This window comes from Peromyscus eremicus, chromosome 12 (genome assembly GCF_949786415.1).
Source record: "Peromyscus eremicus chromosome 12, PerEre_H2_v1, whole genome shotgun sequence".
In the NCBI taxonomy this organism is placed as follows: domain Eukaryota; kingdom Metazoa; phylum Chordata; class Mammalia; order Rodentia; family Cricetidae; genus Peromyscus; species Peromyscus eremicus.
The window spans coordinates 39,521,063-39,534,362 of NC_081428.1; the positions used below are offsets into that span (position 1 = coordinate 39,521,063).

The following is a 13,300-nucleotide window of genomic DNA, read 5'->3' on the forward strand; positions in this document are numbered from 1 at the left end:
GTCACCCATCACAGGAGGTGATTTCACTGTCACCCATCACAGGGGGTGATTTCACTGTCACCCATCACAGGGGGTGATTTCACTGTCACCCATCACAGGGGGTGATTTCACTGTCACCCATCACAGCGGGTGATTTCACTGTCACCCATCACAGCAGGTGATTTCACTGTCACCCATCACAGCGGGTGATTTCACTGTCACCCATCAAACGGGTAACGTCACACATTTCTAGCAGTGCTTCATATTTAAGAAAAAATTACACCTCAATTTAATGAATTGAAAACATGTTTAATATAAAATGTTGACATCCTCAAATCATTATTTCTACATGAATTTAGGAAAACAAACTTTAAACAGTCTCCAAAACATGATGAAGGACAGTGGTATCTTTGAAAAACACAAACAAAATAGTTCAGTAATTACAAGGTATCTTATATACTGGCTTTCCAAAATTTGATGTACAAAACAATTAACAGCCACTTAAAAAAAAGTTTCTCCCCAACACACACCAATTGGGAATGAAAGATGCAATTAATAACCACTGCCATGTGAAATCTCCAAAAGCCATGTATCTTGAACTGTGCAGAGAGAGAGAGACAAGGTCAACAGAAACTGGGGACACTAAGGCTGACTGACAACCCCAAGTCACTTCCTAGTTCTATCTTACTTTGCCTTTGTTTCAAATGCTTTACACAGAGTTCTAACTAAATCCAAGAGATGTTTAACATAATATTCTAAAACTCATTATCTGAGAAAACAGTAAGATCATGTCTCCCTCAAAATATTTCTGATAGCCTAGGATTCTAAAATGTTTAATAGATAACACCACCATCATCACATAAATTCAGTAGAACTGTTACCTGAATATTTAATAAGATATTAGGCGCTGTATGTGTGAGATCCCTGGGGGAATCATACATCTTTAAAAACGATAACTTAAAATTATAAAAGAACTGAGAAATCTGGGTTTGCAGATGAACAGTGGGTAACCAAGGTATAAAATTACGTATTTGGTTCTAAATAATAAATAGAAGTTTAAAGGTACTCTGTTAAAATTAGGAGGACACCAATTTTATCTTTTATAGAAACTGTATACACACAATCTGGGGTAATGTAGGAATGAGTATTTATATAGCTATACCTCAAATAAACAAAGCTTAGCTACATCATTTTTTAGAACTTATTTGGTACTTAAAACTTGTTCCACGCTTTATCTGAACAAATGAGCTCACGTCTCAGACCTCTGTTTATGACACTGAGAGAGGAGGAGGAGGAGGAGGAGGAGGAGGAGGAGGAGGAGGAGGAGGGGATCCGAGCAGAGTAATTGCATTTAGCAACTGAGAATAATAAGCTGCACTTTGAAAGGGTACATTTTTATCTAATGGTATTCTTTTTTCACACTATACAGAAGGGATGCCGTGAATGGCATTTTCTGAAGCCTTGATACTAAGTTCCTTTTTTAAAAAAATACACAGTATTCATACTGCATGCTTGAGCTGCAAAGAAGAGAATTACAATATGATGTGACTTGTCAACAAACCTGACAAGTGCTGGGCTGGCACCGGGGAGAACCTAACTCCCATCAACACCCAGTCATGTGGAAGTACTGATCACATAGTTTTATTACTTATGAAAACATTCCCACATTACATATGCTATTGCATAATCCAAGCATATTTCATCATAAAAATATATTTGTGAAATTTTAATTTCTATAAGTGCTTCTATGACACCTTCAGCTGTGAGAGCCCAACGACTCAAACAAGACACCATATACATTTCAACAATTTATGGATGACGGCAAGTTCCTTCCTTCTCGGTAAGCTGACACAAATGCTGATAAGCGGCTTTCCAGCAAGCTTAGAGAGCATGCGCTGTGCCTGCGGATTAACTAGCTACTGCTGCCTTTCTGTTGCTGTAAATGAAGTTTCAAGATGAGCTCGCGAATGTCTTCCCGCTTGGTCTTTATTACATGGCGAGGAAACCACTTCTCCAAGTGGATTGGGAGTTCAAAGTTAACAATGGGGTCCTATTAAGAGGAAAGAAAGAACGCCATGAGTGTGACATCATGATTTCCGTTTTTCCAAATCTCACTTTCATAGGAAATGGAAAAGTGATACCTTTCAAAAATCAACAGCTTGTTGCACACCACACCACAGCACTCACATAAAGCACACAGTGAGTTTTCAGTTTTTCAGCTGGGTAAACATGGCCGCAATCCATTTTAGAACATTTTCATGAAACTGCTCACTTTAGAACATTAAATTAACTAGTCTACTCGGTTACACTGCATGTCTGAGTGGTTACAACTGGTAAAAAATGATTCAGCAGAACTTGGGAATCAGATTACTTTGAACACGTACGTGCTAATTTTGTTGAACTATTATGGAGAAAGCCCTGGATAAAGATTTCCAGAATTGTAAACATGGAAAATCCCACTAAAAGTTGTCTTTTAGGGTAAGAAACAGCTTCCAGAACAGTTATGTTTCCACAGTGTTAATTTGTTTGTTTGTTTTTCGAGACAGAGTTTTTTGGGTAGCTTTTGGAGCTTGTCCTGAACTTGCTCTGTAGCCCAGGCTGGCCTCAAACTCACAGAGATCTGCCTGCCTGTCTCTTGAGTGCTGGGATTAAAGGTGTGTGCCACCAGCACCCGGCTCTATAGTGTTAATTTAATGGCAAAGTTGAGTTGCAACTACAAAGTTATTTCTCCTTGCTTTTAACTTTCTTTTAGTTGCTAAGGAAGGCTACCCTCACCTGGTTTTATAAATCTGAAGAAGCTGTTAGAAGGCTAATGTAAGGACTTATATCTTGGAGAAGGGTGAGAGGATGGACTGACTGGAATCTCAGGATGGACTCATTGTCAGTGACCCTATGGGCCAATGCCTACATGGTGATTTACTGCCTAGTTTTTTACTAAAATTTGTATTGTTTTCTTTAAGGAAACCCACTGACTCCTCAAGCCTGTTTTTAACCTGGTCAATGCTACATTAGTACACAAATCTACAAGACATAGGTTTAGAATTTTTAGCTTCTCCCAGAAATTTTATATGGTGATTCTATATTTAACATATATTCTATTGACTGAGGCTACCTACAATTCGAATTATGTAACAAAGTAAGAATACATCACTAAAAAGGTCCGCTGGATATTCTAAAACTTAAATCAAAAACCTACTAGGAAACAACACTAGAGGACCAGAACTGTTACGTATAATGAAGTTCCAATGTGGACTACAAGGAGTGGACCAAGTACAATGTAACAATTATGTAATAATTTCTATAATGTGCAACATCTGTTACCAAGCAGTATCATTCCTCCCAACAGTGAGGACACAGGAAAGTTCTAACTGCAGGCGAGAATTCTCTACTCAGACTTCTGGTCAAAAACATATCTTCCTCAGTGATGCTGCCAGTGCTGGAACTAAGTGAGCTGGTGCTGAAAAGGCTGTGATTCCCTGCCATTTAAAGATTTGCCTTTAATGCTGCTACATTCCAATAAAGTCTCTATGGAAAATAACAGCCATGCTTCCAATTGTTTCCTTAGCTATGATATCCTTCGCTAAGCCTTCTGGGACTCCAATTATATGAAAATGAGACCTGCATTCTATCAGACCCGTCTCTTCTGTACATTTTCTTACTCCATGAACTACCTTTGGACACTTTCTGTTTCCTTCAAGTTCTCCAATTCTATCTGCTGTATCTGGTGTGCTACCAGGTGCATCCAGCCTGCAGCCCTGAGGTCACGTGCATCCCAGGACAGCCATGAATGCAGGACAACACAAAGGATGGTGTCGTATTGCAAAAGGCTTATGTCAAAAGGCTAGGTAGCCCCTCAGGCCACCTAAATGAGGACCTATCCTTTCATGTGAGTTTTTCTGTTTTCTCATCCTCATGGGTCAGCTACCTAATCACACAGGCATACATACACGTATTACCACATTAAGAACTCCATGAAAGTTCTTAATAGATTGTTGCACGTTGTCAACTCTAGAATGTTCATTTGATATTTTCTGTATTTCATGTCTTCGTCCATTTTGTTCATCTGTGGCTTTATTTGATTTAACATAATAATCAAATAATTGTAAACTTCTCAGATTCTCCTACGGGGTCACTTGTGGCCGCCATGTCTTTTCTGTATGTCCTGCCTACTCACATTTTCCTGCCTCTTCTGGGCCAGAACTGTGTGACTGTGAATTAAAAAGTCTGTATCTGCACGTACCTGAAAGAAGCTCTCCACATACTGCAATAAATAGACTCCGCAGTCGCTGCTATTATCCTGCTTCGGGACTTTCGGGCACAGGTCTACCATGTTGGCTTTACTGAATTCACGGGGAGTTTTCCGCTTAACTTCCCACTCTACCTCTAAATACCTGAAATAGTCAATAGGAGAGTGACTTGAGTAGAAATCTTGATCAGTCTGCAACACTCTCTACAAAGGAAGAAAACATCTCCTTTACAAAATCTGTTGCTTCAAATTAAAATTCCAAAGACAGAATTTCAACAATACAACTGTAATTTATGAGCCTTCACAAATGCCACAGTGAAGAAAGCCATGTGATTTCAAATGAAACCTAGAGTTTTTTAACAACTTAATGTTCACAGTTTAGATAACACAAAATTATTTATATTATGAAGTAAGCTAACACACAGCTTTTAAATTTTGTCTTCAGCACCTATATTAAATTATGAAATTCCTCTCTAGTGCCTTCTGGTAAAGGCACTTTCTATCAGAATTTCTTGCTGCAAAGCCCTCACGACCTGGGTTAGATCCCCAGGACCCACAGGGTGGAAGAGATAACCAACTCCCACAAGCTTCTTCTCACCTCCACACTGAGGCCCAGGCACCAGCAGCATGCCACCACCCCACAACCCATCCACATGACTTTAAAATGTTTGTAAGATCCCTCTCTCCCTCTCTCTCTCTCTCTCTCTCTCTCTCTCTCTCCCCCCACATACACATACACATACACACACATACACACACACACACACACACACACACACACACACATACACAAACAGAAATTTACAGGTTTCTACTTTCTTTTCAGGTTTTATTTTTGATAATCACTAATATCTGCAATGTTGCATAAAATTATGGTTTTGTTCAATTACAAATAAAAATTTTGAATTTACCTTTGACAAATCTAAACTCTTCACTATTAACACATAATAGACGATGTTGTTGGCAAACAGATTTTCAGGTTTATTTAAGTACATGTTAGAAATACATTTACTAGCTGGGCGGTGGTGGCGCACGCCTTTTTTTTTTTTTTTTTTTTTTTTTTTTGGTTTTTCGAGACAGGGTTTCTCTGTGTAGCTTTGCGCCTTTCCTGGAACTCACTTGGTAGCCCAGGCAGGCCTCGAACTCGCAGAGATCCGCCTGGCTCTGCCTCCCAAGTGCTGGGATTAAAGGCGTGCGCCACCACCGCCCGGCATGGCGCATGCCTTTAATCCCAGCACTTGGGAGGCAGAGGCAGGTGGATCTCTGAGTTCAAGGCCAGTCTGGTCTACAGAGCGAGATCCAGGAAAGGCGCAAAGCTACACAGAGAAACCCTGTCTTTACCCTCCCCCCCAAAAAAAAGAAAGAAAGAAATACAATTACTACCATGGTACCATCAATCTGTCTTCATTGTAGCCAGGATCTCACTATGATAGTCCACTGTCCTTCGGAGCAGATCTTGAGTTTGTGGTCCTCTTGCCTGTTAGGCTACTATACTGCCTCTGAGTGGTAATGCTATGCTCCCCAACCCCACATCTCCAGGGCTGTTTTCAGTAATACTGAGGTGGTTTCAAACGTGCTGAGATTTTAGAAAACAAACTGAATGTAAAAACTGTCATTACTTACTCTCGTAAATTCTGAACTGTGTTTTGTATAGAAGCAGCTTTCAAGGAGTCTAGTATGAGAATACACGGCCTTTAAAACACAAAGGAAGAAATCAAGATGTACAGACTTATATAAAGATGAATACCCAAGTACAAACAAACAAAGAAAACATCCAGGGCTGGTGAGAGAGTTCACCAGGGAACTGCCTGTAAGTCTCATGACCTGACTTCAACGCTGGGAACTCACATGGTGGAGGGAGAGAACCAATTCCCAAAAGCTGTCACACTAAATAAATAAATAAACAGAGCTGAGGGCTGGAGAGATGGCTCTTTGGTTCAGAGCACTTGTTCTTGCAGAAGACATGGGCTCGGTTCCCAGCATCACATGGCAGCTCACAACTCCAGTTCCAGGGCATCCCACACCCTCTTCTGAGCTCCGCAGTAACACCAGGCACACATGTGGTACACATGTACACATGCAGGAAAACATTCATACACATAAAATAATAATTCTTTAAAATATATCATTTTCAAACCTTTATATTATCATTATTACATGGACTTACCTTTTACACATTTTCTTTGGTACTGACATATTCATCTCGGTACTCTGAAATAACATGAATTTTTGTCTTTGCAATTTAAGCTAGTTTAAATACATTAACAGCCACTTATTCCTTAAAGTATTTCAAATACTGAAATTAAATTTTCAACTGTTTCTCAACAGTTAGCTTTAAAATAAATCAAGCTCATTCCATTTTCCAAACTCACTGACTAATACACTTTCACACTGACCTCACATAGATGCTTTAACCTGGCCATGCAATAACATTTTATTTTTATTCACTTATTATCTTAAAGACAAGTAACGTAACTGTGCCTGTACACTTTCTGTTAACTCAATTGAGGCTGGAGAGACACATTTCTTCCCTTTGAAGCACAAGAAACAGTTTTAATCTGCACTTGATCTGAGCCAAAGGCTGAGAAGCAATCCAGGTATTTATCTATGATGAGAGGAAAAGCATTAGCAATTGTGAGCTTTGCTGACGATGGTTCGTTCATAGATTCCTGAGTGAATAGATCGATCAAACTGATGTCTTTAAAGACCATCATAGTGCCACTGTTATTCTAAAAAACACAATGGCTCTCTAAGAGAGCAAGTTGACAACCAACTAAACAAATCGGCAAGAAGGGTAACTTCATGTTCTTTCCCAAAAATGGCTGAAATAATCAAAAAGGAGCACAATTTAATGATAAGCCACTAACACCCATCTCAGTCCACTTGGGCAGGCCCTGTTTTATAGCTAACTTTGTAACTGTTGTGAGTTCTCCTCCTCCTCCACATCTGGACAGAACACACTTACCTGGGACTCCTGTGCACTCGAAGACACTGTTGAAGCGGTATGTAGATCACCGTCTATTAACAAAGAAGTCACTATGAGTCTTTATGGTGTGTTAACACAGACAATTTAGATAATCTGAACTTCAAGATGTAGCCACAGTACTAATTAAAGAAAAACATTTTTTATGGTCAGTATTACGAGAAAACTTAGACAATGGATAAAACTGGTAAGGGCTGGCTGTTACCACATAATATAAAAACCTCAGAACTAAAACCTGAAATACAAATTGGCTGGGCCCATTTCCTCCCAAAAGACTATCTTCACATACAGCAAACTAACAAAAATGTGTACTTTAATGTGGAGGGTAGTTAACTTCTCATATAATGGTTCTTATAACTTTTGAAGCTCAAAAGGCTAAGAAAGGATAGAAAACAAACAGGTATCCCCACAGTTTCCCACCCCCACGCCCCCAGGTTCTGGATAGCATGAGGGAGAAAAGCTACTATCAATTTTCTTTTTTTTTTTTTGGTAATTAGGTTACAGGTACAAAACACTTAATTTTTATCTTTATTTTTCAAAGAAAATAGGCTTATTTACTTAGTTAAAATTTGATGTCACCGAGAATTATAGAAGAAATATGAGTTATTACGTTGCCTCTGAATTACTAGTATGTAAGAAGTGTATTAAATTAGACTTTGAGATGCATGAAGAGTCATATCATTAATTCTGAGTCATGTTAGCAAGGCTATTCTCTTAAAATGCTATGATAAAACTTAGCATCAATAGTATGACTTTAGAATTATATTTTGTAGAATGCTGGCTATCAGGAGAATTTCAAACGTTTTGTATTCCTTTTACTAAGTTTCATAATAAACAGTCGACTGTTAACTTCATGTTGTTTCCCTTAATCTGCACATTATTGTGACTATTATTAACAATGTCTGTCACCTGATGTTTTGCTGTTCTGCTGAGATTGCTGATCCTGGGACTGTTGGGACACAGTTTGTGGAAAATCTTCATACACAGCTTCTTCTAACCATGGAAAACAAATGACTGCGAGGTACCAGTGAGACCTGTTGAAAAGAACTGTAGTCTTAATAACAGGCCAAGTCTCCACAACGTAGAATCTTCTAGAGCTACATCTGTGATGGTCGATATGATAAACGTCTTACTAACTATGAAGACATCCACTATAGCATCTCACCTAAGATGGAGCATACATGATACACTAATAGCCACGATTTTCCTTGGCCATAATAGAAGTTTGTAATGCACTGTCTGAACAGTGCAAATGTTATCTACCTTCATATATTCAGTATTTCTTCTCAGGATCTCTATTAATAAGCAGACCAACAACATCACTTCTTTTGTATTAGAATTTAAGGAAGGTATTCTCTTCTGATATTTTTAGTTTACAAAATATTTCTTAAGACAAAAAAATGAATTGCTTTAGTTATTACAACATTGGAGAAATTTTTATATGCCCATACTTTTTATTGATTATACTTCAAATAATTTTTTCTTAAACCCTAACTGGTTTTCAAATGGTCAAAAGTACTCACGACTCATTTACAGGTACAAAGATGTAGTCTTTATTAAAAATGTTTATGTGACGAGTCCATGTTCTTACTCTTCTATGTCTCCTCTGAGCCATTCTAGGAGTAGGAAAGACATACAGATTTATTTAAAAGTTGTAAGGTTTATTAAACCACTGTATTCAATGTATCAACTTAACATACCAGAACTCTATTTGATTGTTCTTACATCTGATTACCATAAGCAGTAGTAGAATAAACAGAGGAAAGCATTGCTAAATGCTTTGTAGATTCCAAATGGGCTCAGCAACTGAGCATAAACATGTTCAAACCTAATTCCTTCTGTTTTGCTCCACTTAGGGATTATGTAAAGTATCATCAAACCTTAACAAAGTTACCCAACTGTTCTCTCTGTGCTAAGTATTAAAACCTAATCAGGGAGAAAAATGAGGCTTTTTTTTGTCTTTAATTTTAAAACATAAACTTCATCTCCCTTCATTTCACACATAAGGAAATTACAGGACAAGGCTAAGGGTACCTACTAATCCTAATCCATTTTCCTTTTAGTTCTACAGCAGATATTGATTCATTTCCAAAGAACAAATAATGAAAATAACCTGAACTGATTGAAACAAATTTACAACTTAAAGGTTAAAAAAAAAAAAAAAAAAAAAAAAACAAGAAATAACTAAAATACAATGCCAAAAAAGGCTACAAAGAGTTCTATCAAATCATCTAGAAGAGCCACCTTGAACACACACACACACACACACACACACACACACACACACACATTTGTTATGCTTATTTTTTTTTTAACCATTGGGGGTAGGGAAGGTTATAGCAAATCAATTTTGGATGTAAAAAAATCTACAAATAAAATGAGCACTTAAAATGGCACAAAGGAGATTTCTGATTTCTGGCTCAGTGCCTCAGAAGGAAGTCTTCAATCTCTACACACTATGTATCAAGTAATATAAGCAGCACACGTCTTTTCCCACCTTGTTCATCTGGACAATATCTAACCCTATGAGTAAACATTAGGACTAAGAGAAAATCCAGAATGAGCTAAAAAGATATGACAGAATAAACACCATATCAAAAACTAATTGTTGTAAGTAAAATAATCAGAAGTATGTTTATTGAATGCTCTCATTTTAACTCAATAATTACATAAAATTAGGAACAATTACTTTAACTAGTATATAAACTACCAACCTGTTCTCTATTTGAGAACATCAAAGATGAACACCTAGTTTGTTTTGTTATGGTGTTTAGCAGACTTCATATTTAAGCCAACCTTACTGGGGAATATATCAGACAGAGTGAAGCAAGGATGACAGGAGCAAATCTAAGGGCTAGGAGCGGGTGAGATGGCGGATAAAAGTACTTGCTGTACAAGCCCGATGACTTAAGTTCAATCCCCAGACTCCAGAGTGGAAGGAGAGGAGCAGCTCCTGAAAGTTGTCCTCTGACCTCCCTACACATGTGTATGCAAACATTCATATACACAACACTAAATAAAGAAAAACTATGGAGGCTAGATATGGTCTCTTTCTCAGTTCTTAACTGTGTAAAATACCTCCAATTAAATATCTAACAGTTCTCTCTACTTAGTGATAGGCATTACTACCATCCTCTGTTTTGACTTCCTATTATGTTCCAAGCTGTAGCAGACTTGCTTTTGGGCCACCAACCAGCTGACAAATCATGACATGAAGATTTAATATTAATTATGAATGCTCAGCCATAGCTTAGGCTTATTTCTTGCTAGCTCTCATAACTTAATTTAACCTGTTTCTCTTCATCTACGTTTTGCCTTGGGGCTTTTTACCTTTCTTTCTTTCTGGATGTCCTACTCCATGTCTTGCCGGCTGACCCCAGGTGTCTTCCTCTCTTTCTCCCTCATTCTCTCCTTCTCGACTCTCAAGCATAAATTCCTCTTCCTACTTATTCTCACTTCTTGCCAGCCCTGACTATCCCTCTCCTGCCTAGCTATTGGCCATTCAGCTTTTTATTAGACCAATCAGGTGCCTTAGGCAGGCAAGGCAATACATCTTTACATTAATAAACAAATGCATTATAAACAAATGTAACACATCTTTGCCTAGTTAAACAAATGTAATGTAAACAAATGCAACACACCTTTACATAGCTAAAGTAATATTCTGCAACCTAAACAAGTGCGACGCATCTTTACACAGCTAAAGTAATATTCCACAACACCAAGCACTGAGTAAGTCACTGGAGATGATGCTGGCCTCACAGAAAACAAAGATAATAGGAAAACAGCATGATTATAGAGCTCTTGCTGTGAAATACAAGCGCTAGAAGAGATTTCAGAAGAAAATATGGAATGGCTGAACATATCTGAAAACTGAGAAGAGGTAGCTTGACTACAGATAAGCAAATGTTGTGTTGTGAAATAAGTTTAGGGAGAATACAAAAATCCAAACTTGCATAGTAATGAGTATGTATGCCATTTATCCTACAGTCTTAACACTAGTAATTTTGGCCTTTTGTTATGAATTGATACTAAAATGTTCCTCTCTTGTTAAACTGCTTTTAGATTATGTCTTTTTAAAAATAATTTGTATGGATTCTTTTGTGAATACTAATTATTAAGATATATACAAATGTCGGGCAGTAGTGGAGCATGTCTTTAATCCCAGCACTCGGGAGGTAGAGCCAGAAGGATCTCTGTGAGTTCAAGGCCAGCCTGGTCTACAGAGTGAGTTCCAGGACAGGGACCAAAACTACACAGAGAAACCCTGTCTCGAAAAACTATATATATATATATATATATATATATATATATATATATATATACACATATATACATATATATACATATATATAGTTATATATATAATATATATAATATATATATAATTACACATATATGACTGTATCAGACTAAACACACCTATAGGGGGCATGTGTGAGTGTGGGGGGGGTATGCACTCCTATGTGTTATGTCACCCTTCCTACACTATAATATACCATTCATGTAACATTGTTATTAATTTTATGTATGATCAGATAAATACAAGAGCTTTTTCAAACCTAGTAATACAGCAGGATCGACCTTCCCCCTCCTCACACTGAAGATGAGTATGCCAATTTATGTGCTGAGTTATCACGCCAAGCCCAATATCATTTTTAAGGCAATTACAATTTCTACATTGTAATTTTATAATGTGGAATTACTTGCACTATCCCAATTATTAATCTCTGTATACACAAAATAGAAATGCAGGGCATCAGAAATTATAAATAATAAATTCATCAATAACATTTTCCTTCTGTATGCCTTCTCCTAAGCCTGATTATCAGAAATATTTTCAAACTGGATTTTTCTCTTTGATTTTGACAGGCCTTGCCCATCAAGACAAGACCTAAACCAAAAAAGCCACTTAAAGTTGACCATAATCCCAGTCTGTCAAAGACAGCCTCTATATACTAGTTATCTAGTATATACTATTAAAAGAACCTTCTGTTATCTTCACAAATGTCCCAATTCAGACCATAAATTATGTCACAACACTACAACAACAGAAATAACTCAACTTTGGAACCTGAAAATTGTATTCAACTGTGTATAACTAACCTAATTTCTTTTAGTTTCCATTAATAAAGATTATTATAAATAATCATTTATTTTACATTATTATAAATTATTATTTACCTTACAAAAATATTAGAGTTAAATAATTCTGTTTACCATTTGACTTCAAAGCATGCAATCAATGACTATTCATCCTCTATATTCTTATTCTTTTTATCAAAATATATAACAATTTCAAAAAGCATATTAATTTAACCATCACAATTATTATTTCTAATGTTTGACTTTTAAATTTTTATTACTGATGTATATATGTGTGTGACAGGTATACATATGGTCCACATGCCATGCACCCATATGACGGTCAGAGGACAACCTACAGGAGTCGGTTTTACCTTTTACCATATGGATCATCGGCCTGACAGCAAGCGCCTTTCCCTGCTAAGTCATCATGGTATCTCTGTGTAGTTTTGGTGCCTGTCCTAGATCTCCCTCTGTAGACCAGGCTGGCCTTAAACTCACAGGGATCCACCTGGCTCTGACCCCCAAGTGCTGGGGTTAAAGGCATGTGCCACCACTGCCTGGCCAGCATCATCATTTTTAAGGCATTGAAAATGTTGGACTAGAAATTAAAAATAAGGATTTAAGTCCAGGCCTACTACTCCTTAGCTATTTGTCCTTTTCTAAATATCCAATCCTTAATTAGCCAATTTCTTTTTTCATTTAAAGAGTTAGGATAGGGGCTGGAGAGATGTCTCAGAGCACTTACTACTCTTCCAGGGGCCCTGGGTTCCAAATCCCAGCACCCACATGGCAGCTCAGAACTGTGTGTAACTCCAGTTCCGTGGTACCTGATGCCCTCTTCTGACCTCCACAGACACTGGCATACACAGGCACACATACAGACAAAGAATTGGGATAGACTATATGGGTCCTATGTATCTAAAAGCACTGTAATATGGAGAAAAGAAATGAATAAAAAAACTATACCCTGGAAATTTATAAAGTAGAAGACAGATGTTTAAAAA

General features: G+C 37.4%; 1 protein-coding gene across 1 annotated transcript in view; it reads right to left on the reverse strand.

Moving 5' to 3' along the window:
* Positions 1–267: 267 nt before the first annotated feature.
* Senp7 (SUMO specific peptidase 7) overlaps positions 268–13,300 on the reverse strand; it is a 103,152-nt gene continuing 90,119 nt past the window's right edge. Inside the window, exons 18-24 of the mRNA XM_059277134.1 lie at positions 8,732–8,824; positions 8,118–8,242; positions 7,191–7,243; positions 6,393–6,436; positions 5,849–5,917; positions 4,220–4,370; positions 268–2,029 (exon numbers count right to left, since the gene is read on the reverse strand). Of these exons, the coding sequence (XP_059133117.1) occupies positions 1,892–2,029; positions 4,220–4,370; positions 5,849–5,917; positions 6,393–6,436; positions 7,191–7,243; positions 8,118–8,242; positions 8,732–8,824 (673 nt within the window). The 3' untranslated portion in view covers positions 268–1,891. The remainder of the gene's footprint in view (positions 2,030–4,219; positions 4,371–5,848; positions 5,918–6,392; positions 6,437–7,190; positions 7,244–8,117; positions 8,243–8,731; positions 8,825–13,300) is intronic.